Below are 25,381 nucleotides of genomic sequence, written 5' to 3' on the forward strand. Positions count from 1 at the left end.
AAGAAGCCACTATGAAGTCTGCTCCCCATCACGTACCTTCTGCCTCCTCCAGCTTTCGGACATGCTTCAGCACCGGCTGGATGTTCAGAAAGAGTCGGTGGCTGTTGCTCAGGAGCTGCAGCAAGTGTCGTGACCGGAAAGGGCAACCCGTGTAGTACACCAGCTTCCGGGCAGAGGGCAAACCGTCCGGCTGGATCTCAAATTTTTTCCCCTAGACAAACAGAAGGAGCAATCCCAGAAAAATGAGGAGAGGGATGTTTTCAGTCAGTGGCAAAGATCAATACATTTTTATTTACACTAGTAAAGCTTGGCAGGAAATGCAGGCAAGCCAACTGCTTCGCCAGGTTCCAGGCTGCCGTATTCCGCTACACTCACCAGAAACGCGAGTTTCCCAATGTGTGACCAGGGGAAGTCATAGAGCAGCTGGCTGACGTGGTTTACCTCCTGCAACATATCAAATACACGATGACACAAGGGCTGGCAGATATAAGGAGGAGGGGGAGATGTGCAAGGAATTCACACGCAATCAAGAATGTGAAATACACAGTCTGGCGACCATAAAGGAGACAGGGAGAAGGGAGTGCTGAGGGCTAGATGGAGTTAATGGTACATCAATAGCTTTCATTTCATTCGGTTACCTGATAGATGTGAATTCCTTTAAGGGTGAGGCCCAGGACAACTGTTGGGCGATCTTCCTTCTTATCCTACAAGAACATAAAGGTCTGAGGTCAAAAAGGTAGCCCATACACACAGAGACCCGCACTGACTGATAGGTACTGTAACAGAGCCACAGCAAGGTTATCCCAATTCAGCACAAGTTATTAGAATTTCATCTCTCCCCCTTCCCCCGTTTGGCTGGGTTATTTTTGTGCGTCCATTTCCTCACTGAAAAACACTGAATTAAATATCTCACTTGTGTAGTTCTTCTCATGCTGGGGTCTTGAGAGTTTGCACCACATACTGAACACCTAAGACAACCTGCAGTCATTGAAGTGGAATCCAATGGCTTTACTGAATTTAGAGCACTGTCATTTATTTAACAAAGTGGTTATTCATAGCCGATCGCCCCTTACTTCAATCTGCTTCCACTGCTATCCCCAGGAACACCCCCACCTGCACAGCACAGAAGTAGAGACTGAAACAAACTGTTATTAGGTCCGCTTGTCCCACCTCCTTGCCAGGGCAGAAATGTTCCCACTAGTGGCCCTGCTGGAACCTGGAGGTGCAGTTCAGCAGCAGGGGTTAATAAAGCCCCATAGGTGGAATGGCTTGATGTTGGTTAATGCAGCTTTGGGTCTAGCTTTTTAGCATTTTCTCTGACCTCAGTATATACTGTAGCATAGTTTTATACTTAAGGCTTTTAAAGGATTATTAGGATCATTATCCTATTGTACCTGTGCTGCACCTTGATGGACACATGTGCTGTATCATTGACAGTTCTATTCTATTTGAGATTAGTTCGTGTAAACATGTTCTGGATTCTTTTTATTTCCTTAAGCAACATATACCTCCTAGGACATGCCAGTGATACAGAGTCACACACACCTCCCCTATCAGAGGAGGGGTTGGAATTTCTTGGGAACTAACAAACAGAATAACTCCAAACCATGATATAAAGCTCAGACCTTAACATTAAACCTTCCACTATTCCCATCCTGCACTGGTTAAGATACAGGTCTCATGCAACTATACTTAACTGTCCTTCTGCTGGGGATGGGGGTGGTAAAAGAGAGGGAGGCAGAAGGTGGACGTCTAATTAAAAATGGTTTGAAAGGTGTCAGCTTTATCTAATTCATTAACTGGCCTGAAGAGGGGAAACAGGGTAGGAAACAGATGTGAGCCTCGCCAGCCCAGAGACCAGGAGATGTGAGACTGCTCTTAAGCTCAGATCTCCCATGAGTTGGCACAATGCACTGCCACACAAGTCACCAGCAGCTAGCTCCTCTGACATACTGTCCAAATGGGCTGGTGCTTCATAATCCAACGATGGATGGATAGATAAACTTGCTCACGCCAGTATTCTTGCCTCTCTGGTGGAGGTGGCAGCGGGAAGGACAATGTGTTGTGGCCATAGCAATGTATGTAACAGTTAACATATGCTACAATTCAAGACAGACAGGAATTCAGGTATTAAGGACAACCGATTTCACACCCGTCATGCCTCTGGACATAAATTGTATCACATCCTGCCAGTGCGTTTCTTATAGCCTTCAAGTGCAAGCCAGACTATCTTATGACGATCATTAATGGCATTAGAGTCAAAGCAGGGAGAAGATGAGGGAATGGATGTGGCTTAGGAGAGGTTAAATCAACATCATTAGAATCTGAGCCCAAATTGGAACGTATTTCCTGTAGAGAACCTGAAACTTTCTTCTTGATGTTTTCCCCGTAAGTGGAGCATCTCAGAGATTTAATGGAACGAAACAGGCCTCAAGCTTTTGGTGTCTCCTGGACATAACCTTGCTTGAATGTGACCAGCACAGAAAGACAGACTGGATCAGGAAGCCTTCAAATTATTCAGTAAGCTCTGGAAAAGTGGCCCGCGTGCGTTCAGGAAAAGCCCTGTGCATCTCCTAGGACCTGGCTCGCCTAAGTGGGAAAGGAAACTCACCCAGGGGTGAATATGTGCTCTTTGACTCTGGATATTGCCCTTCCATTGCCTACAGTAGGTCACTTATCAAGTCAAAATGCAAGAGGCACCTCCTCACCTCCCCATCCTGTAACATCATCTGCCTGGGAGCAAACAGCAATTGGGGAGACTGGAGGGGAGGGAGTAGGTGGCAAAAAGGAAATAAAATAACTAACTAAAAAAAAAACAACTGAAAAATACGCACACCAAGAACAAAGAGGTACAAAAATTGCTATTTGGGCACACTCAGCGCTAGACTGTAAGCTCTTTGGGGGCAGGGACTGTCTTTTTGTCCTGTGTTTGCAAAGCCCCTGGCATAAAGGGGTCCCGGGCCATGACTGTGGTCTCTCAGTGCTATGATAATACAAATAATCTTTCACTTTTTCACAGCACTTGAATGCCATAGGACAGACCCCTTTGATTATCCTTTCAACAATCCTCTCCCCCTCCCCCAATCAATCTCCCTCATCTGACAACATATGGCTTCTCAGTGTTTTCCCCTCCCACGACTCCACATTCAGCCAGTCCTCAGATGCACCCAAAAATACTCTGCAGCAGTTGCTGTGGCATCACACAGAGCAGTGTGGAATGGAATGGGAGCAGACTCCAAACTACTCTTAGAGAAGGGAGGCTGACCTACTTGTGGGGCTGTGAATCAAAGGCTGGGAACTTAAAAGGTGTTTCCTCTCTCTACCAAATGAGTCTGCCATGGAACGGTATTTGTGCACATCAGTGGAACCTCCCCAGATACAAATGGATTCACTCCCACATGTGGCAAAGCCTCTGCTTTTAACATTAGAGGCACAACATTTATAAAGTGAAAAGAAACCCAGCAGCACATTCATCTTTGACAAAAGGATGAAATAAGCAGCTGTTTGTTTAACCTTCTGTAATCTGTAATAATGGACAGGTACATCTTCCAGCAAACAGGACTCCTTAATGAACTTCAGGATTGCATCTTTAGTGGTCAGACCTTGCTGTTCTTGGTGCATCTCTGGAGCATGCTTCAAGATATAGTCACTCCCCCTCTTTGCAATTATCTGCCACAAAGGAAAGAGACATGGTCAGCAGCTTTTCAACGATCCCAACAGGAGGCAGCTGGGTCAACAGCAAGGACCAAACAAGAGTGGAAACGGAAGCTCTTTCCCAGTTAACCTGAACACCACACCAGGCAATGTAAGTTCACAGAACTCTCTCTCCTTGAAGAGCCAGCATTTACATTTGCCCAAAAGATATTAGAAAATAAGGTCTCTGAATAGGTCCCTCCTTAACTATGTGGCAAAATCATAACATGCAACACCTGAGCGCAATATTTGGTATTTAATATTTGTATTCTCTAGTCCTGGCAATTCTTCTCAGGTTTCAGTTTTGCTAAACACTTACAGGCAGCTATCTAATACTACCTAAAATACTGGAGTATTCTGCAGCCACGGCCCAAAACACTGCAGAAATGCTAGTATATGCATCAATAATAATTACACGTGGTGCTTATTTAGCAGTGTTCATCTTCACAGTGCTTTATCAACAATAACTAAATACACCTCTCATTGCCTCTATGGAGGTAGGCAAGTATTACTATCCTCCCATTTTACAGATGGGAAAATTCGCACCAAAGTTCAGTGATGTTTCCAGGGCCAATGAGTGCCAGAGTTTACAGCTCAGGAGTTCCTGGCTCCCGGTCTTGTGCTCAGATCACTCAGCCATGTGTTACTGTAGAATAATGCACTATTCTAGGGTAATGTTAAAGCCTTCCCCCACATAGGAAAGGCTGGGTTGGGAACAGTTGCAACAGAGATAGGAAGAAATTTATGCTAAACTTGCTTCTTCACAAAGCCCCATTACACAGGACATTTAAAACTAGACTGTGCAAAGCACTTGAGAATATCCAATAGGGAGCAAATTGCCCAAGCAGGGATATGGACAGTGACCAAACAGAGCCTTTTCCATAGTTTTATTAAGCTCTTCCTTTTGCCTTCTTATACAAACTCCCTGCTTTTCCCTGTGCACAGACCTCATGTGACTATAATCATCCTCCTACCAAGAAGGCTGAGCTCTGTCAATGTCACTCTTGATCTTATCAGCCAGCAGCTGTACAGCATCACGAGGCTATAGTTGGGAGCCAAGTCCAGAGTTCAAAGCCAGATTTCCCACTTGCTAGCCTGCAGCTCCACCCTTTATATTCATTACTTGGGTTGCAGTAGCCTTCGGCCACCGATCTGAATGAGATACTGTTAAAGAAGTAGATCATGCAGTGTCTCCCTGCTGTACCCTGGGGACAGGGAGAGAAGCATCCCCCTGGATGCCAGATTTTGCTATCTGTAATAATAAATCATCTACACGCTCGCTTGGGCCTGTGGCTCAGTGCAGCTGGGCTGTGCTCAGCCTTGGCCTTTGCAATGTTTGCAAGATTAAAAAGATTGATAGCCGCCCTAGAACAGTCCCTGTCAGACCCACCTTCTTAAACCCTTTGGAAACTACGTAATGCCAGGTGTATGTCATCTGGGAACTGCAATTTCCAGGGTGGGGGAAGAGAGTCCAGTGGGGAGAATTCTGCCAGGGAAAAAGGAGTATTTGTGCACAGTGGGAGGAGAAGTAGCTTGGGGCTCAGGAGTATAAAAGTCCAGACTTGCCCTGCCTCCACCACACCTGCCTCCTGACGCCATTCGTTTCTTCTGCATTGAACCCTTCCCCCGCCCGATGCTTGGAAACAGCTGGGGTTGGAGGGGAATCAGAGGCAGAGAGGTAAGGAGACGTGCCCAAGGATACACACAGCAGGTTGGAGGCAGAGCCAGTAGAACCCTGACTTCTTGACTCCCAGTCCAGAGCATCATCCTCTACCTCCCTGTCATTTACTTGCATTCTCACTGACTGTGGTGGTTCACTTTGCATCCGTGCGTAACAGCAGAGTAGGAAACAGTGCAGGAAGCATTCTGCACGTTGCATGTTTGTGCGCTCCTTCCAAAGGTACTGAATGGCCAGAAGACAAGTGACTGGTTCAGTCATTGCCCTCAGGCAGAGTTAGTCACCATAACAGGTTTAAAAAAGGCAAACCATTTCCGCTCAAAATGATAGTCACAATTCAAATTAACCTATTAAGACTTTTTTTTGGGGGGGGTGGGGAGGTGAAAAACCACCAAACTGTCCCCAAACACCCCAAAATCTGTAAAAATGGAGCATGGAAACTGAAATCTTTAAAGTACATACTAGAAGCACTGGACAATGAGACACAAGTAACTCAAGACCAATTAGTGGCCAAGAGACCATACACAGAGGGATCACAATGAAATTCTCAGCTGAGTCTAGCCAGAGTGAGAAGTCCTTTTCTCTCTGTTTTGACCAACTGGTGTTGCCCCTCATGTACTGCCACCCCACACCGAGCTCAGTCCACCCCACAGGTAAATATGATGGGGCCAAGGTACTGAAGATAGTTTCACTCTTCTTCAGCCCCTTGAGGTTTTCCAGAGAATCTTAGGATGCAAAAGCAAATGCATTTCAATGCAATTTATTTCTGAAAATATCTGCCATTTAACTGTTGGATTCAGACTGGGAAGCACATAGGGCTTTTTTCTCCACTGAGGCCTGTTGGATTCATCCCACATACAGCCACAGAGCCTGGGGAGTCCCTGCTGCAACTGCAGACGATTCTGCCTCATTCTCATGGTGAAAACTTACCCACTGTGGGAAATAGGCTTGAGGTTCAAAATATTTCCCAACATGGACATTCTCCGTATAGTTGCCCAAGTCAGCCTGTAAACCGTACGCAGCCAGCAGGAAGTAGATTTCTTCTTTGTGGAGGCACCGAGACCTCAACACCTGCTCCTTGAGATGGCAGTAGTACAGGTGCCGCGCTGCCATGTCACTGCAGAATACAGAGAGAAGCTGTATTTAAGCCAGAGCAAAGAGAGATCACATTCAGGTAAGGCCAGTCGCATGCAGCTTCACTGTCGAGAATGGACACATGTATGGAATCACTGATGTGTATAAACTGCATTTTTAAATAGTCATTTACTCTCTGTATTATAGTAGCATCTACAGCCCCAGTCAAGACCAGGGCCCACTGCACTAGGCACAGTAGGGAATAGTCTCTGTCCTCAAATGTTTACAGTCTCAACAATCCAAATAGACAAAGGTTGAAGAAAGGAACTCTTATCATCACTTTTTTGGGGAGAAGTGGAACTAGGGCACAGAGTGATTAAGTGCCAAGAGTCACATGGGAAGTTGTGGCAGAGCCAGGAAAGGATCTCAGATCTCCTGAGTCCCAGTCCAGTGTCTCAACCAAAAGTCCATCCTTCCTCTCTAGAACTGGCACTGCTTTTGTATTGCACCTTCCAGCTGAGGCTCTCAAAGTGCTTTACTAGATCAGTGAATTACCTGGGAGGTAGATAATAATGGCAGGAACCTTGAATTTGCTTTTGTTGTCTTGCAGGAGCACTAAATGGGGATATTATTAGGGAAAGGTGAGCATATGATAAATAGATGGATAGATGGTCACAGAACCAAGACTTCCCTTCTAGGACTCTGATTCAGTGTGTGTGTTTTAAAGAAGCCCCATGATTGCATGGATGTGCCTGTGCGCACCTCTCTCTGCTTTACTACTACTGCAGAGGAAAGAAGCTTGTGATGCCAATGGAGAGGTACAAAGGGTACGTCTACACTGCAATTAAAAACCTGCAGCTGGCCTGTGCCAGCTGACTTGCGGTGTAGATGATGTTCTCGGGTTCGGGCTGCAGCCTGAACTCTGGGACCCTCCCACCTTGCAGGGTTCCAAAGCCCGGGCTCCCGCCTCAGTCTGACTGTCTATACCACAATTAAACAGTCCCTTAGCCCAAAGCCTGCAAGCCAGAGTCAGCTGGCATGTCCCAGTGGTAGGTTTTTAATTACAGTGTAGACATACCCAGAGGAAGGTGAACAATACTGGGAAGTCTCCTTTTAGCAGTAAGAAAAACTTCCTCCTCTCAGAGAGAAACTTTCAAAGGGAAACTTTCTCCCCTCAGTCCAAAGAGGAAAATAAAAAAGCCTTACTCAGATGAGGACAGCAAAATGCCTAAATGGAGCAAAGATTATGCTGACATTAATCCACCTGAATGCTTCCAGCTCTTGGTTTGCCCTGAGGCCAGAACCACACCAGCAGTGCTGATGCAAAAACATTCTGTCAGTTGTTCATTTTTAACTGAATCATCCTTTGTTCTGCCTGGGGAGGGAAGGGTAGTGGTGTGCATCCTATATTCCACATGAATGGAACCCACTCAAATGCAAAATTCTATAACTCACAAGTCATTCCTTTTGTCCACTTCCAAATTAGCCAGCATGCGCATGGCTCAGATACAGTAAATACATAAAATAAGTTACCAAAGGAAAAATACTAGGCTGTATCCCAGAGTAACAATTTCTATGATCATTTTGCCAGTGTTGGTCTGATTTTCTTTTTAATCTTGTACGTACAATCAGAGGTTTGTTGGCTGCATTTTAATAAATATTACCTACATCCATATCTAGAGAGAGAAATAAAAAAGAGTTAAGCCTTCCGAACGAGGAAGAAGGGGGAAAATTATTGTAGACTGAAGTTCAGGCTGTGGAAAGCATATGAAAATAAGGCTGCCATAGTTGTTGTGGGCAAATGGATGGGGAGTTTGAAGAAGAGCAACAGCTAAATCAAAGCATGTGAGTGAGAGGATGGAGAGTAGATAGCAGAACAACAAACTTGAGGGTGCTCACTGTTAATTTTGTAATAACTTCTCTAACTTCAGCCTTACAATTGTTTAGATGCTAAACAATTAAAAAGCAGCAACATTAAATTATTGGCGCATGGCGCTTTAAAAAGCTAGCTGAAAAGCATCTCAGTTTGAATCCTACCAGGATGGAAGTCGACTCCTTTGGATAAAAGGATGTACTGACAGACATAATTATTGACCTCCAGAGAATGCCTTTAGGACTACAGCACCCACAGAGAGAAGGAAAGAGCTCTTCAAAGGAAATAGATTTTTGTTTTTCCATCTAATACAGCTTTATTAAAAAATAAAGTTGTTACCCTGGACAGATTTACCTTATGGCCCTTCCATTTTCTACGTAGTACTGTACTCTGAAGAAGGCAACAAAAGGAGGGGTGAACTTCTCTGTCCCCTTTAGGGCAAAGGGAGAAAAAGAAAGCATTAGACAATTTTCCCATGAGCCCAGAGGCTCATGATCTTCCCCACTATTCTGTGTTTTGCCCATTGTTCCCCACTCCAGACCCTCTCCCCACATTTTCTTTTTTTTATTCACAACACTTAGCTGTACAGCAATTGTCTTGGGAGCTTTTATCAATGAGACACTATGAAACATTCAGCCATGGCAAGACACAAATGAAGCATCCAAGCTCTCCTGTTTCCTTATACCCTATGCCACCAGCCCTCAGCCCCACTCTCAGGAAAAGACTAAACCTTTTACCTCTGCAATATGCTCAGCCCTTCCTGACCAAGGCTGAGGCATTCCAGGCTGCTACTGATCTTTGGGCTGGCAGGGCAAACCCTTTGCTTTGGTTATTCACACCATATAGCCACGAACTCGAGGGAGACACTATGTCAATTTCACAGACTACAACTACAGATGTTTAAAAGAATACTGTCAAGATTTTTTGTTCAAACCGTGACCTCCCTTACAGGGGAAGTCCCCTGAGCACCAAATATCTATTTTTCAATAAAAATTAAGACAGAGTTGAAGTCTCGCATTCCTTCCCCTCTCTGCTTTGTCTATTTTGAGGTCTGGTCAGTATGTAACTTCACTCACATAAGCAGACCCAAGCGTATGTTGGGTCACAGATCCATCTGCTTACATACATAATGTGTCAAGCACACCTATGGTACCAACAGTAACAACTCCATCGCCAAGGAATTCATTAAAAAAAAAAAATCCAGTCACAACACTTAATCATTTTGCAGAGTGCGCAAGGATACCATTTTGTTGTCAATGAAGGGATAAGGAGGAGGGAGCTAGCCAACTCAGCACTGAACCAGGAGGCTCAGGAGACCAGGATTCAATTCCATATTCAGCCACAGATGTCCTGTGTGACCTTGGGCAAGTCACTTAGCCTCTCTGGGTCTAATCCCCATTTTACAGATGGGAATCAAAACACTCTCCGACCTCAGAAGAGGTGTTGTACGGATAAAGATCATGAATGACTGCGAGGCGCTCAGTTACTACGGTGAGGAGGGCCACGTGAGTACCTACACAGGCATGTTGCCCTAACTGGTGCCACAGTAGCAAATTCCATTAGTCGCATTTTGAAAGCTTATTCTCATTTGGAAGATGCTATACTGTGTTGAGAGATATTTCCTGTACTTAAAATGGGGGATACTGCTAGAATCAGAAATCGCTCTCGAGGTGGAAGAAACCGCAAGTTCACTTGCTGAGCAAAGTATCTTCCTAGAGAGGTGTAACAGACAATACTTGTATACAAACATGTCTGGAGCCTAACAATGTAGTTTAATGAAAACATTCGTGTTAGTTTCAGCTCTTAAGATTTTGTTTTGATGTAAAAAGATGACAACTGGGCATGGGACTTGATCTTTAAACTTCTAATAAAAAAAAAAAAAAAAAAAAGACTTGACAATGTTATTTTAGAATAGTTGTTTGGGACAAGCCAGACATGCTTTATTCATTTCACATGATTTTTCTTGACATTTCAGCTAGCGTAGAGAAATCAAGACTCCTTTTAATAAAAAAATGCTTCCTCCCTACAACTGCTGTTCTTTCACACACCTCTGTTGAATCGCAACTCCAGCCCCCATTGTGTTTCATAGTCAAATGCACAGTGGTACACAGGTTATTACAAGTAGCCGTGCAAGGTCATTTTACCCAAAGGCTGCTCTGTTTTATACAGCAGGGGTTCTCAAACCTTTCCATGGAGCAACTAGTCTCAAAAGAGAGTGGCTCACTGACCCCCATCCCCTTCTATGGGCACCTGAACAACACCCCGGTGGCAGCTACAGCAGTTGCTTATGTGGCAGCGTAAAGTACTTAATGTAATTTTACCCTCTTTTAATCCAATTTAGCAGCTGGAAATTACGAGACTCAGTTCCATGTGACCAACCAGCTCACCAGAGACCACCAGCAAGTGCTCCACAGTCTTCAGTTTGAGGCCTCTATTTCATGGTGTAATCATAGCATCACAAAGTTAATAATCTCTGAAATACAACCACATTTGACCTACTTTGCTCGTCTCTTTCTTCCATTCCTTCGAGAAGTATTTGCTAAGCTTCTGCTCCAGGTCCATAAATACATATTCATTGTCTGAAAGAGAGAGAGAGAGAGAGAGAGAAGGGGGTACTGGTAGGAAACGAAGGCTGTTTCAGAAATCGAAATTCCCATCTGACAATTACTTGGAGATAGTTTTCATAGTCTTCCAACAGTGCACGTGAATTATAGTAAATGTAACCCCAGAGCAGGACTAGATAGGCACCAGCGAGGGATGTGGTGGGAAATGGGACTTTGCTCTCCAGCTGTACGCTGCTTGGGACATGGGCTTGGAAGGAAGCTCATAAATAGGCCTGACCCCTATAGGTGCTGAGCAGTAGTGGAGGTTTCTCAGCATCTTGCACAATCAAGCCCAATACTCGCTTCTTGAGGTGAACCCATTATGGAAGGGAGAAATGCCAGCTTGTTGAGCTAACCTTACTGTCAAATTAATAGAGCAACGCTGTCTTTAAAGGAAACTTTCAGCAACCTCCCTTCTTACCAGAGCTGGTATGTTATATACCATCCCCTATCCATGAAATGGAGAGTCTCCTCCCTCCAAGTATTTCTGACCAGATTGTGCCCCCTCACACAAAAACAAGAGACGACTCCTCCCCAATACAACATATCAACACACCCAAACTCCCTCTGCTGAAAGCTTGGTTCATCTCCCCTCTAGCCCAAATTCTCTTACACGATTAGAGCAACTGGATTGGAAATGGAGGAACCCAGCCTGCCATGAATGGTTGGAACGTTCTCCAGCTAAGAGAATAGGTGGTGGGGGATGAAGGGAGGCCATCTGGACAACCGCTGTCTTGAAATCACTTTGTGGGCCTTTCAAAAAATCTAGAATTTTGTAAGTGACACTATGTACAAAAGTATCAAAAACAAATGCAATTCAGCTAGTGAAAACGTGTTTGACCCTTCTCAAGTCTTCAAGAGACGACTTGTGAGTACTTCAGGCTACACAGGTAATTCCAGCAGCCACATTCATGTGACTAGTCACTCTATTCCCTGGTCTCACTCGGGAAAAAAAGTGTTTTGACAGGTGACATAAGTACCAAGGAAAAGATCTTGTTCCTGGAAGACCTGAAATGGAGGGTGGAAGAGCCTCTGAAGCTTTGGCTTATGATGTTCAAAGCTGAACTGAAGAAGGGGAAAAACAGGAAATGCAAATTGGCATAACCAGCAACTGTGTGGAAAGAATAGTAGATTACACTGATACCTTTCCTTGCCTACCCTATGGAATGAAGCATTCTAGCCACAAGAGGGTTCAAAACAGTTATCCAGTGTTGCTCTGGATTACATCACAGCTATTTTCCAAACAAGTTCAAGCTAAGAACACAGAGGTAGCAGGTTTTTGGTGGTTTTTTTAAAAACAAACAAACAAACCCTCCCCCTCCCACAAAAAGTAACCTCCATGCTTGGCCAGCATTGTTCCATACATTACTATGACAGGAAGTCTTGTCTGTAGATGGCACAGGAGACCCTAATTATGAGAAAGTGACCCCTAAATTATGTCACAAATCCCTGATTTACAGCACTCCCCTCCCCCACAAGTCCTGTTTCCTTGCCGGTTACCCTCACCCGCAACAATCAAGCCCAGTCCGTAAACTACTACTTGTTATTTATAAAAAGCAACAGAGGGTCCTGTGGCACCTTTAAGACTAACAGAAGTATTGGGAGCATAAGCTTTCGTGGGTAAGAACCTCACTTCAGATGCAAGACATGCATCTGAAGAAGTGAGGTTCTTACCCACGAAAGCTTATGCTCCCAATACTTCTGTTAGTCTTAAAGGTGCCACAGGACCCTCTGTTGCTTTTTACAGATTCAGACTAACACGGCTACCCCTCTGATACTTGTTATTTATGTTCATATTAAATTCTATTCCTTGTATGCTGCCCTCAAACACTCAGCATACCACAGGTTTTTGTGCTGAAAAGCGTTTAGTAGCATTGCAGGTGTCGCCAGTGGTGTGGGGACCGGAGGTTTTGGGAAGACAGAATTAGGAGGTTTGGCACTCCACAGGATATGGAAGTTTTGTTATTTTGACAACTAGGAGGCAGTTTAGGCCTTTGGCACTGGGGAGAGGCTGCATCTTATCTTTCCCTCCCTTTTTTGGGCAAGAGCAGCCGCAAAATTGATTTTAAATTTATGAAGGAAGGGTGGTTTGAATTCCTCCTTCCCACACAAATGGCTGGCACCTCCCACACAATATCTACCCCTCTGTCTAACAGCAGTGGAAGAAGCACCTTAGCTGATGCTTGTGCTAAGATGACCAGGACAGGAGTGAAATAGTTAACAATAACATTTAAAGTATTCCCATTAGACTTCAGTGTTAATGGCCCATTGAAATGCATGAGGCAGTCCACGCCTCTTAGGGGCTGTTGTTTCAGGCTGTCACCACATAGGTAACAATAGTTCACTCTGAAGAGTTTCTTTGCAATCTTGGGCAAGAGACTTTACAAAATGTTTGTATTCTGGAGCACAATTATGTGACCAATTCAAGCAGGAACAATGACGCAGCAATGTGTGTGGCTACGCAATCCTATCCTACATGGGGCCCACAATTTCAGATGACTCCTCTGTTATAGGCTACCCCTCCTCATTTTAGACTGCTCTGTTAAGAAACATTTCTGATCACACTATGTCACATCGTATTAGATGTGGACCTAAGCGGCGTCTGGAACGATTTCAGGTATGGTTAAAGGCACTGTCCACACTACAGGTTTTAACCATGGTTTTGGAACTGGGTGGAGCACATTGACCTTCACGTTCCATGGGTCAGTTTGGGCCTATGTGGCAGCTTTTCTGACATCACAATCGTGTTGGGTGCATCCGACATGCTGCCCAATCATGTTTTTATCAGGGCATTCTGGGAAAAATCTGAGCAAGTATCCCACACTGCCTCAGAAGGGGAGGGGGAGGGGAAGTGTCTGGAGGACATGCATTCAGTTTAACACCAGAAGCACGTGGGGCTTTATATCTGTCACAGAGAGCTGGGGAAGAGGAGAAGCAGCCAAAGCAGTTAAATTACACAAAGATTATTAGGATTGTCCCATCCACACTTAGTATCCCCTTCCTGTCCCCAAGTGTGCTGAACAGATTACAGGAAGACAACCATGGAAGACCTAGGCCTCCGGCAGGGCTGAAACACTGTTAGCTGGACGTGGCTACTAAGAGTTTTAGCCACATTGCATCCATACACAAACCATGTTTGGAGGTCAACCATAATGGAAACCGGTCACAGACATTGTTAAGACTTTTAGCCTGGACAAGGCGTAAAACAGCAGCTGAGATAAACCCAACAAGAAGCCATAATTTCAGAGTACCTATAACCTGGGTCACAACTTAATCCTATTGGTCAGGTTAGGGCAATACAGACAACTGTGTTCAGTTGATAATTAATACGTTTTTCTGAACAGCGTACGTGATATTTTAAGTACATGCGTCCAACTTCAAAATTTCATAAACAGCCTGAACAAGTGACCTCCCCCACTGTCCCCTCCCCTTCTTGTTTCTCCCCCCTCATCTCAGTGTAGCCTGGAATCGTGGCAGTCCTCCCCTCAGTCCAGGAATGCAGCATCACATTCCTGCTTAATTAAGTTAATACTGTCGGAATGCCAACCTGCAGTATAATCCTCAGTCTACAAAAACAAAGGCTCCCCCAACCCTTAGGTTTTTTTTTGTATTTTTTTTTTTTTTTAAACTGGATTAGTTGTGAAGTTTACAGATCTGTCAGATGTTTAAATCGCCTCTGGTTTGGATGCAATCTCTGTTCAGCAGAGATGTGGGCACTGAACTCTACCCATTTAAGAACAGAACTGGAAAGAATTGCTTAGAAATTCAGTCTCGCCATTTCAGGTGAAATCTAATATAATTCACTATACACACAGGCTAGATACACCAACTGAGAAAGCAGTCAAAGCTCCACTGACTTCAGTTGAGCTATGACAATTTACACAAGTCAGGATTTGGCCGCCACAAGGATGCATGTGCACGCACATATGCGCCAGCTCCTCTTAGGATAAGTCTACGCTACGACCTACAGGCAGGATTCCTCTGCTCACGTACACATACTTGCGGTAGCTCGATGAGTTTGCGTGAGTATAAAGAGCAGCGTAGCCACAATAGCATGGGTACTGGCATGGCTGAGCCATATCGAGAACAAACTGACCGTGAAGTTCCCACAGAGCTACCGCGAGTGTGTGTACACCAGCAGGGGAATCCAATCCCTAGCTTGTAGTGTAGGCATAGCATGAAGCACAAGTGAAGAATCGCTAGTTAGTAGTTTGCACTTTACCAGTGCAGTAATTCCAAGAAATCCATCTGTTGCCCCAGATAGTTTGTAGCAGTGCAGTTTGTTTAAGCTTTCCTCCCACAACCAACCTTTAAAAACTCTATGAAATTAAATGAGGAAAAAATGAATTGGAATGTAAAGATTTCACGTCACATTTAAAAAAAAAGAGAAACAGGAAATGCAAACATTAAGTTGTTGCTCTACAACATTAACTTGGCATATTGCACATCCTGTGTATTTAAAGATTTATCACCACAAAAATGGGCCAGATCCTCAGATGGTATAAACTGGTATAGCGCCACAGAAGTCAATGGAGCTATGCCAAATTTACACCAGCTACACATCTGACCCAATATGTATTCAATTGAACATTTATCAAGGAAAACTGGAATAGAAAATACCGCATGTATTCAAATGTGATGGAGTTAGTACTATTGTAGGAGTCTTGACTTTTACATTTCCTGACGGTCTCTATTTTAATTTTACTTTTATTACTACAGTCTCCTCACAGAGCAGCATGGAAATACAGTGCTCAGTGTTCATATTCTGCTATCCCTATAGGGACAATTCTTGCACTGATGCCACTGAAGAATTCCACACATCAGGAGAGCAAAATACCAGCAAAATACTAAAAGTGAGAACTTTGTTCGAACTGGCAACCATAAATGGCTCATTAATTAATCTGGTTGTATTAAGTGTATTTTAATATTAGGATGACACAGACATTCCGGAGATTAGGATGGAGATAAATGTGAACTGATGGGAGCACAAAGTTCCATGCACAGCAAGCAATTTAAGCAGGGCACAGTCCTTTCCCACATCACTTTTTAACTACTGTACTCCCAGTTTTGCTAGCCAGACCATCGGATGGAGAAAAACCTCCCATTAGATGTACCCTTTTGGAGTTGCTGGGAAAACAGCCCAGAACATGGAAAAAGAAATCAGAGACCTGTTGGAACTGGGGGTTATTAAGCAGTCAAACGGTCCATGGACCTCACCCCCATGGTGCTGGTACCCAAGGAGAACAGGTGGATCAGATTCTGTGTGGATTATAGAAAGCTGAATGACAGAGTGTCTGATGTGCCCCATGCTTAGGGCCGATAAGATTCTAGACAAGTTGGGGGCGGGGGAGCGGCACATATCACCTTTACCATGATGGACCTCAGTTACTGGCAAGGGTCTTTGGACTAGGATTAAGGCTAAAATTAAGTCTGCTTTCACTACCCCAAACAGGGCTTGGTTTTACCTTTGGGCCTAAAGGGTGCCCCAGCCACCTTTCAGCATCTGCAGATCAGCTAAGGAGGGGAATGGCAGGATTTGCCCTGGTATACATTGATGACATTTCTACTTTTTAAAGTAATATCTGGCAGAACAGATACCCCAAGTCAGGACGATGCTCAACTTCATTCGATAGGTGGGACTGCCTGTAAAGGTGGAGAAGCGTAAAGTGGGGGTGGGCTGAGGTGGTTTATCTAGGACACAAGATGGGTAGTAGTCACACAAAGGGCTTGGCTACACTCGGGACTTCACAGCGCTGTGAAGCGCGAGTGTAGTCGCGCCGCCAGCGCTGCGAGAGAGAGCTCTCGCAGCGCTGTATGTACTCCACCTCTCCAAGCGAGCGTGCAGCGCTGCAGGCACTGATTACACTGGTGCTTTACAGCGCTGCACTCGCTGCGCTCGGGGGGGGCGTTTTTTCACACCCCTGAGCGCAGCAAGTTGCAGCGCTGTACAGCGCCAGTGTAGCCAAAGCCAAAGCCAGAATCTGCAAAGGTGGTGGCTCTTAAGGACTGGAGCCTGGGGTATTACAGGAGATTTGTACCTCACTTTTAGCTCCCTTGTAGCTCCTATTCCTGTATAAGAAGGGCAAACCAGACAGAATCATCTGGATTGAACAGCATTTTAAAAAGGCTCTCTGTGAACTGAAGGATGCCCTGAACCGGGATCCAGTTCTGGTAAGCCCAGTTTTAACAAATCCTTCACGGTCTTCACGGATTCCTCAGACACAGGACGGGGTACTGTGTTGGTGCAAATCAATGCTAAGCGAGACACACACACACACACACACACACACCCCTGTATATCTGAGCAAAAAACTGCTTCCCAGGAAAAGAGCTGTGTGACTATTGAAAAGGAGCGTCTTGCAAATGTGTGGGTGTTCAGGAAGTTGCAACCATCTCTGTGGGAGGCACTTTACTGCGTAAACCAGGGGTCGGCAACCTTTCAGAAGTGGTGTGCCGAGTCTTCATTTATTCACTCTACTTTAAGGTTTCGTGTGCCAGTAATACATTTTAACGTTTTTAGAAGGTCTCTGTTACTTGAGCCCATATCTGAGTATTGTGTTCCTGTTGACAGTTAAATACTACTTCGTTTTTGAAAAGACTGCACTGTTTTCTGGTTACAAAGCTCCTAAGAGGAGAAGAATCCTGGAAGGTGCCAAGCCAAACTGGCCCTGCTGAAGGAGTCGCAGCATGACACAGGGGTGCTGAAGTCTAGGGACCCCATCTGAGAGCATCAGTCACGGGACTGAGCCGGGAGTGAAGTGGAGGCTCAGGGCCTGTCACTTAGGAAGGATGCACTCAAGAGACTGCAGAGGGAATAAGGCCCAGCACACGGTATGATCCGTGGCAGAAGAGCAATGTGTCCTAGCCACATTCTAATGCAGCACCCTGTTGGTCTGCCCCATTGTTGTGCTTTGTTTCGATGGGGAAGGAGATTAGTCTAACTGGTGCAAAGTTCATTTCTTCAAAGTGAATTGAGTCGCTTTCTATTTTAGGTTCTCTTCCTTTTAATAAAAATATAGACCACACAAAACCAAGAGGTGAAAAATCCTATCCTCATTAGGAAAATCTTCCAAAGCCTGAACGCAGTTTCTCTTTCAGCAGTTGAGGGCAGCAGAAAGGTTGAAAGTGGTGCAAGGAGCTGCATCTTTACAGTCCATTAGATAGTGAGACAGTTAAATCCAGAAAAGAAACCTCAACATCCAGAACTCAGAGTTTACAATGAAGCTAAAAACCATAAATGATATTTAAACAAAACTTTTGTTATTTTAAACTCTCCCCACACTGGGATATGAAGCTTCTGTTTTTAAACTGAAACCTTTTCAAAAACATTTCAGAACTCCTTATGGAGCTGCTGACTGACACCTCCCCTTTACTATAAGAACTAATGTGTGTTCATGTATCCGCACAACACATATAGGTCAAGGGGATTTGTAATCCAAGTAATCTGTGCAGTGTGCATTTTTCATGCTTCTATAGAAATCCCTTGGTTTCCTTCTCCTGTCTTTTTGCTGTGCCCAAGAAGAAAAAGTGCCTCCATTTAGCTAGATTACATCTTCTAATAGAGTCCTTTCTACTATGAGAAAGGATGTCTCACACGGGCATGGAGCATGACCACTCTAAGGATGATGCCCACCCAAATTCCAAGCCCTGAGGTGGAGCGGATGTGGATCGAGGTGCTTGATCATACCATTCCATTGGGTCAGGAGCTTGGGAAACCTTGGGAGGATGATTGGTAATCTGGAGGACAGGCATAGGAGGCTGGGAAACCAAAGCTGCCTGGGCCAGAAGGGGGTGATCAGGATGACCCGTGGTCTGTCCTGCCAGACTTTGCGCAGAACTTGTGACAGGAGAGGTAGTGGAGGGAAGGCATAGTTGAACTGATTCGACCCAGGAAAAAACAAAAGTGTTGCCCTGGGAGTGGCGACCTAGGGCTCCTCTGGAGCAGTGTGTCGTGCATTTCTTGTTTGCTTGAGAGGCAAACAGATCCTTGGTTGGGATTCTGCACAGAGCTAAAATAAAATATTGCACAATACCAAGTTGTGGAGCTCCCACTCCATGAAGTGTCTCTGCAAGCACATTTGGCCGACAGGGTGACTCGACTGCTGACTCACCAGTTTCACAAGCTGACCTCTTCTGCACACAGGGAGACAGATCTCACTCCTCCCTACTTGTTGATGTAGTTTGTAGAAGATAGTCGTGATGTTGTCTGATATCATAAGGACATGGCGAGCGTGCATGAACAGAAGAAAGGCCTTCCAGGCAGCTCACAACTCCAGGATATTTATGTTCATCCTGGACTCTCGAGATGTCAAGGTACCTCATGCTGTATGGCTATTCATGCGGCTCCCCAACCCAATAGGGATGCAACAGTAATAATGGTCCTGATTGGGATCTGTTCACTATAGCAGGGAAAACAGTACCTTGGCCGGAACTGTTACCATAAGGTTCATGGAATGGCAGTTTGGAAAATATCCCAACTGTAGCCACGTTTGAAGGCAATGAAGGTGGAGTCTTGCGAACGGGGTGACGTAGGTGCAGGAGGCCACACGACCTAAAAGAAAGACATGTCTTGACTGGTATTCGAGGGCTGTTTGTGATCATGGTTTGCAACCTGTCCTTGGGCAGGTATGCTCTTGCAGCCATAGAATTCAAGGTGGCCCCAATGAAATCCAGAGATTGCTTTGAGGTGAGAACAGATTTTTTTCAGTGTTTACGCTGACTCCCAGTGCAGCATCATAGAAGTTGATGCACAGGCTACCTGGCGGGACCTGGCAACAAGGAGCCATTTGTAGAGGTGGGGAAGACAATGAGACAACGTCTGACGTGAGCTGCTACTACCAAGAATATCTTGGTAAAGACTCTGGTGGTGGTCGCTATTTGAGAGGGAGCGCAATGTAGAGAAAATATAGTCAGATTCTCTGAGGAAGTATCTGAGAGCGGGATTAATCTTTCATGTCTAGAGCTGTAAACCACATGTCCTTTTCTAAAGAGGAGATTATAGATGCCAACATAACCATGCAAAATCTGAGTTTGTGAATGAAGCAGTTGAGATGGCAGAGGTCAAGGATTGGTCTCCATACACCCTTCTTTTTGAGTACCAGGAAGTAAGTTGAGTAAAACCTGTTCCCTTGGTATTGAGGGGGGACATGTTCTATCACTCCTTGCTGCAATAGGGAGCCCACAGCTGGTTTGAGGGTATTCTCCTGAGAGCGGTCCCCGAAGAGGAGGGAGGACATAGGGACGCAAACTCTATCTTATAGTCAGAATAGAGGACGTTCAGTACCCACTTGTCCATTGTTACTGCACTCCCAATGTTGGGGGGGGGGGGGGGGAAGGAGTGCTAAACAACCCACAAATGGTGGGTGGGAGTTGGGAAGTGCTGGGCTTAGTATTTTGCAACTCTTGAGCTCCCATTCAAAAATAATGTCGAGACGGGGGCTGAGATTGAGATGCAGAGAGTGTGGGGAAGCAGCTCTTTTGAACACTGTCTCTTGCGTGGTGGTTCATAGGGTCTCTGATGGAAAAACTGCTGAGCCATACGCCTAGGTCTGAATGATAGGCGGCGAAACTTCCTCTTAGGGGCAGATGTGTTCGTATATATCCCCAGTGAGTGGAGGGTAGCCCTAGAGTCCTTTAGGGCATGGAGAAACTGGTCTGTCTTCTGGCTGAAGAGCTGCGATTCATCAAAGGGGAGGTCCTGGATGGTATTGTGGACCTCCCCAGGGAACTCGGACACATGGAGCCATGACTCCCTGCACAGGACGATGGCGGTAGCCATAGCTCTAGAGGAGGTATCAGTGGCATCGACGGCGGATTGGAGAGTGGTCTTAGCTATCACTTTGCCTTCCTCTGTCAGAGCTTGGAAACAGGCTCTGTCCTGCTGGGAAAGGCTGTCAGTCAACTCTGCAAACATGGAGTCGTTCAGGAAATCATAGTTAGCCATTGGTGCCTGGTAATTGGCTATCCTGAACTAGAGGCTAGATGATAAGAAGACCTTTCTCCCCAACAGATACAGGCATTTGACCTCTTTATTGGTAAGCACAGACCTGGGATGTTGCTGTTTAGCCCTTTCAGAAACAGCCTCAACCACCAGTGAGTTGGGAGCGGGGTGAGAAAACAAAAATTCTGCTCTTTTGGCCAGCACATAATAAAGCTTCTCTGCCCTTTTGGGGGTGGGAGTGCAGGCGGCTGGGGTGTGCCAAACTGTCCTAGCTGACTCCAATATGGCCTCATTAATGGGGAGAGCTATTCTGCTGGATGAGTGGAGGGTGTCTAAGAATTTGCATGGGAGTCCTGGACCTCTTGAAGAGGAATCTGAAGTTCTCCAGCAACTCTGTGAAGATGATCCTGGAACTGTCTGAAATCATTGTGGGAAGAAGGAGACGTAGGAATCACCCGCTTTGTTCAGAGATGAAGACGGTAGTCTTACTGGTTCTGGCAGAACCACTGGATCCAGTATGTAATGATCCTCCACCACCGTAGGATCCGGGGGCAGATCTGAGCATCCCCTTAGAGGGGAGGCAAAGGGTGACTCCCTTAGCTGATCGGATCAACTCTGCAGGGGGGTACTGGTCCCAAGGACCCCAGTAGGAGTGGTCAAAAGGTGGTCACAGGGACCCCATGGCATGGGGTACCAACAGCTCCATATTGCAGTGGTTCTCAAAGCCAGTCTGCCGCTTGTTCAGGGAAAGCCCCTGGTGGGCCGGACCTGGTTTGTTTACCTGCCGCATCCGCAGGTTGCGGCCGATTGCGGCTCCCACTGGCCGCGGTTCGCCGCTCCAGGCCAATGGGGGCCGCAGTAAGCGGCGCGGGCTGAGGGATGTGCTGGCCACGCTTCCTGCAGCCCCCATTGGCCTGGAGCAGCGAACCGCGGCTAGTGGGAGCCGCAATCAGCCGCAACCTGCGGACGCGGCAGGTAAACAAACCAGCCCGGCCCGCCAGGAGCTTTCCCTGAACAAGCGGCAGACCGGCTTTGAGAACCACTGCCGTATTGGATGAGGTGGAGGTTGGCCCCAAACAAGTGCAGGTCTTTTGGGTGGTGGAGGATACATAGGATAGGTGAAAAAGGGCTAATTCCGGTTGTAATGGTAGTACTGTCAGTGCTTTCGCAGGGGAGTTGTATTCTGCATATGGGACAGGCAACAAACTCCCTTTCAGTGGTCAACTCCTTTGGTGGTGGTGTTCTCTCTCTGGAGATGGAGGAGGGGATTCTGGATGCAGATGACTGAAAGTATTCTATGGAGCAGCAAGGGATTCAGTTCTCCCCAGCGCGAGAGGGGTTCTACTTGTTTGAACTGGTGCAGCCATCGAGGAAGACCATGCCTGAAACTGACAATGATTGGACTTCATCAGTGCCAATGAATCACGGGGTTTGGGAGGTGCCAAGGATGACAACAGCACTGGATCATGTTCTGGTACCAATATAGCCCAATGCTTATGGGCTTTCTTGTTGTGCCTCTGGGACTTAATATGCCCTAACGCCTCATGGGCCGAGCTGATGGGCTTGCTTAGAGCTGAATCAGGCTTCTCTGAAGTGAATTTAGAGGAACACTTAAGTCTCATGCTTATGAGAGTGCTTCCTAGATTCCCAACAAGATCCTGCCGGAGGGTGGGGCGGGAGATTCAGAGAGAGTTTCCTGCACTAGAGTTGGACTTCACTGCAGGAGGCATGCTCCATGCTGAATCAGGCAGATGTACAGGGGGGTTTCCCCAGCCTGTGTTGGCTGAGGGCCTCCTGGCCTTCGCCACATGGTATTTGCAGAAATGAAGTTCCTGCCCTTGTCAGGTATAGCTGGGGAGCAATCAGCAGATACCACACCTCAACATGATGTGGGCTTCCCCAAGGCGGTGCTGGTGGCCATTGCTAACTAAGAAGGATCACAGGCAGAAAGCGAGGGTATTCTCCCAAGAGACTAAATCTATAAGACACTATACTGAAGACTATTAAAAAATAACCCATAAAAACTGTTAAAACCATTTACAAAACTAAATCCAATTCTTATTTTGTAGGACGAAGCTGAAGTTACGGACACTGGAGGTTCTGATCCAGATCATCCAGCTGTGAGAAGGAACCGAAGAAGGGGTTGATCCGCTCCACCTTTTATGACCTTGGATGGAGTCATGAGGTGAGCCAACAGATCTGCTTCCAAATTCTCTGGCTCCAGGCACATGCCTAACCCACCCACCGTGGAATACAGTCAGGACCATCATTCAAAGAAAAACTAAGTGTTTGTGTGAACAACCCCTGAGTTGAGAGCATTGAGCACCTAGCAGATTCAGGTCTGCAATCTCCTGCAAAAAACAGCCACTAAGTCAAAAGGTCTCTGCAGATAAATCACTTCATCCAAGTGCAGTTAATATTCACAAAACTCATTTCTCCCCCCACCACCTGCCCCAAATCACTGAGTTTAACGAGAACCACATTCTTTAAAATTTATTACTTAGGAAGGTATGTAATACTTCTACCCCAAAGTCATTTAAAATTTCATCTTCTGTGCAACAACTGACACTTTAAATTCAATCAATGGCAAAAATGTCAGCAAACAACGTAGTTATAGAAAAACAGAGTAGAACAAGGTTAAATATACCTGCCCCACCCGCCTCAAATATGTCTGCTCAAGGACTAAAGATCAAAGGACTCTGACAAGGCTTTGGATAATTTACATAGTTTGTGATCTTATTACAATGAAGTTCCCACTCAGGCATGGCCAGTGTGTGTATATGCACACACACTGTAGATACACAAATGTGTCTGTGGACATTTGCCAAGTCATTTGTCTCCATGCATGGAGCTCGCTTACTTTTAACAATACTGAGGCCAAAGAAGTGAGGGTCTTTAATCTTCACTAAGTCACAAACTTGCTGGAAGAGCTCCTGTCCGGTGGCTTTTACCTGAAAGAAACAACCAACCCAGCATTACAGGCAGCCCACACATACTGGCACTGAACAATTCTTCATGGTCATAGGTGATCAACAGGCACAAAGGCAGCCAGATCAGAATCACAGCACATAATTCAGTTCTCGGGCCAGGGTTTTTTGGTTGCTGTAAGGCACTGTTGTAGTGTATTCCTGTCCTCCTTCCCCCCCCCTCCCCAGCCCTCTTTGTATATGCTCTTATCCCAGTACAATGGAACTTAGGTGCCAGTCTATTTGTATCCTTTTTAATGAGACTGGAACTCTGTCATCTAGACTATTCATGCTGTGCAAATGCGACCATGTACTGAAACTCTTGCGGTATTGTACTTATTGCCAGCAAAACAAAGACATTGTTTAGAAGGAGAAAGAAATTAATTTTTGGAGGGTTTGAGGAATTACAGATTTAAACTTTCACCTAGGAAGGAAACAACAAAAAACAAAAAACACCACCACCCATACTGCACACTTTGAGGCGTGGAGAAGATGGTTTTGACCACAAAGACTGAACACTTCATTTTCAAGGTGGCCTTACATGGACTGACCTGGGGTTCTTGCCCACTCCTTCATTCCATGCCATGCCATCAAGCTACTTCGCTAGTTCCCTTTACCATATCTTACTTCTGACCCCCAGCAGAGTTCATGTCCCTTCCCCACCACACACAATGCCACCTCCAGAAATGTTGCTCTGTAGATAAGCTACCAGGGATCTGATTTTTTTTTTTTTTATTAAGAGCTTCAAAGTTTACCAGACACCTACTAGCCACAGGTTGATATGAAAGGGAGATGGAGGATAAGCAGGGAAGAAAAATGGCAACAAAAAAAGTTTCATGGTCAATTAGTGCGAAGGGGAGGGTAATACCCAACACCATGTATGGGGACTCCCAGCTGCTATTCCCACACTCTAACTACTCCTGCAGCTTTTCTTGGGGGTACTCTTCCTCAAATAGCTCCAGCACCCATCTGCATGTGCTGTTGGTCAGAGATTTCCCAATCAGCAACTGCATGACAGGAAACTGACAAGAACCACATTTTATCACCCACGGAGATCTGAACAGCAACAGTAAAGTTATCAAGAATCTTTTTAATTTCACTGTGCAGTGGCTGGGCAAACCTATGAGCAGCAGTAGAGACACTGGAGCTGCCTGTCTGCAAATAGTACTGATCAGTTCACACGTGGAAGGTTATCTTCACAACCATAAAGGCGAGAAACTTAAAATTTGGCAGAAGTTGATTGCTAAGGCCAGCCTTCTAAATAGCACTGCAAGTAGATTTTTTTCAAAACCTGTTATTGCAAATGTATTTATCACTGTTCCCCAGAGACCAGATGCATCCCTCTAGAACAGTGGTAGTCAATAGGCAGAGCACAGGCCAAATCCAGACTGCTAGACGCTTCTGAATGGACCATAAAGGTCAAATGGGCTGAAGCAGAGCCGGGGCTGCATGTGTGGCGCTGTGACCACTCCCCAGCGAATGGCGAGCGAGCTGCAGGGCGCAGTGTGTCCCCGGGTGGCTGCTTGGGCAGCTGCAGCCCCACCAGCTCTGTCC

The 25,381-nt window shown here is 45.7% G+C and overlaps 1 protein-coding gene across 1 annotated transcript in view; it reads right to left on the minus strand.

The window, feature by feature from the left end:
• FRMD1 (FERM domain containing 1) overlaps positions 1–25,381 on the minus strand; it is a 45,738-nt gene that overhangs the window by 12,748 nt on the left and 7,609 nt on the right. Inside the window, exons 2-9 of the mRNA XM_065401723.1 lie at positions 23,722–23,812; positions 10,818–10,897; positions 8,673–8,749; positions 6,302–6,488; positions 3,514–3,669; positions 639–704; positions 376–444; positions 37–211 (exon numbers count right to left, since the gene is read on the minus strand). Coding sequence (XP_065257795.1) covers positions 37–211; positions 376–444; positions 639–704; positions 3,514–3,669; positions 6,302–6,488; positions 8,673–8,749; positions 10,818–10,897; positions 23,722–23,812 — 901 coding nt within the window. The remainder of the gene's footprint in view (positions 1–36; positions 212–375; positions 445–638; positions 705–3,513; positions 3,670–6,301; positions 6,489–8,672; positions 8,750–10,817; positions 10,898–23,721; positions 23,813–25,381) is intronic.

Source organism: Emys orbicularis, chromosome 3 (genome assembly GCF_028017835.1).
Source record: "Emys orbicularis isolate rEmyOrb1 chromosome 3, rEmyOrb1.hap1, whole genome shotgun sequence".
Taxonomy (NCBI): Eukaryota; Metazoa; Chordata; order Testudines; family Emydidae; genus Emys; species Emys orbicularis.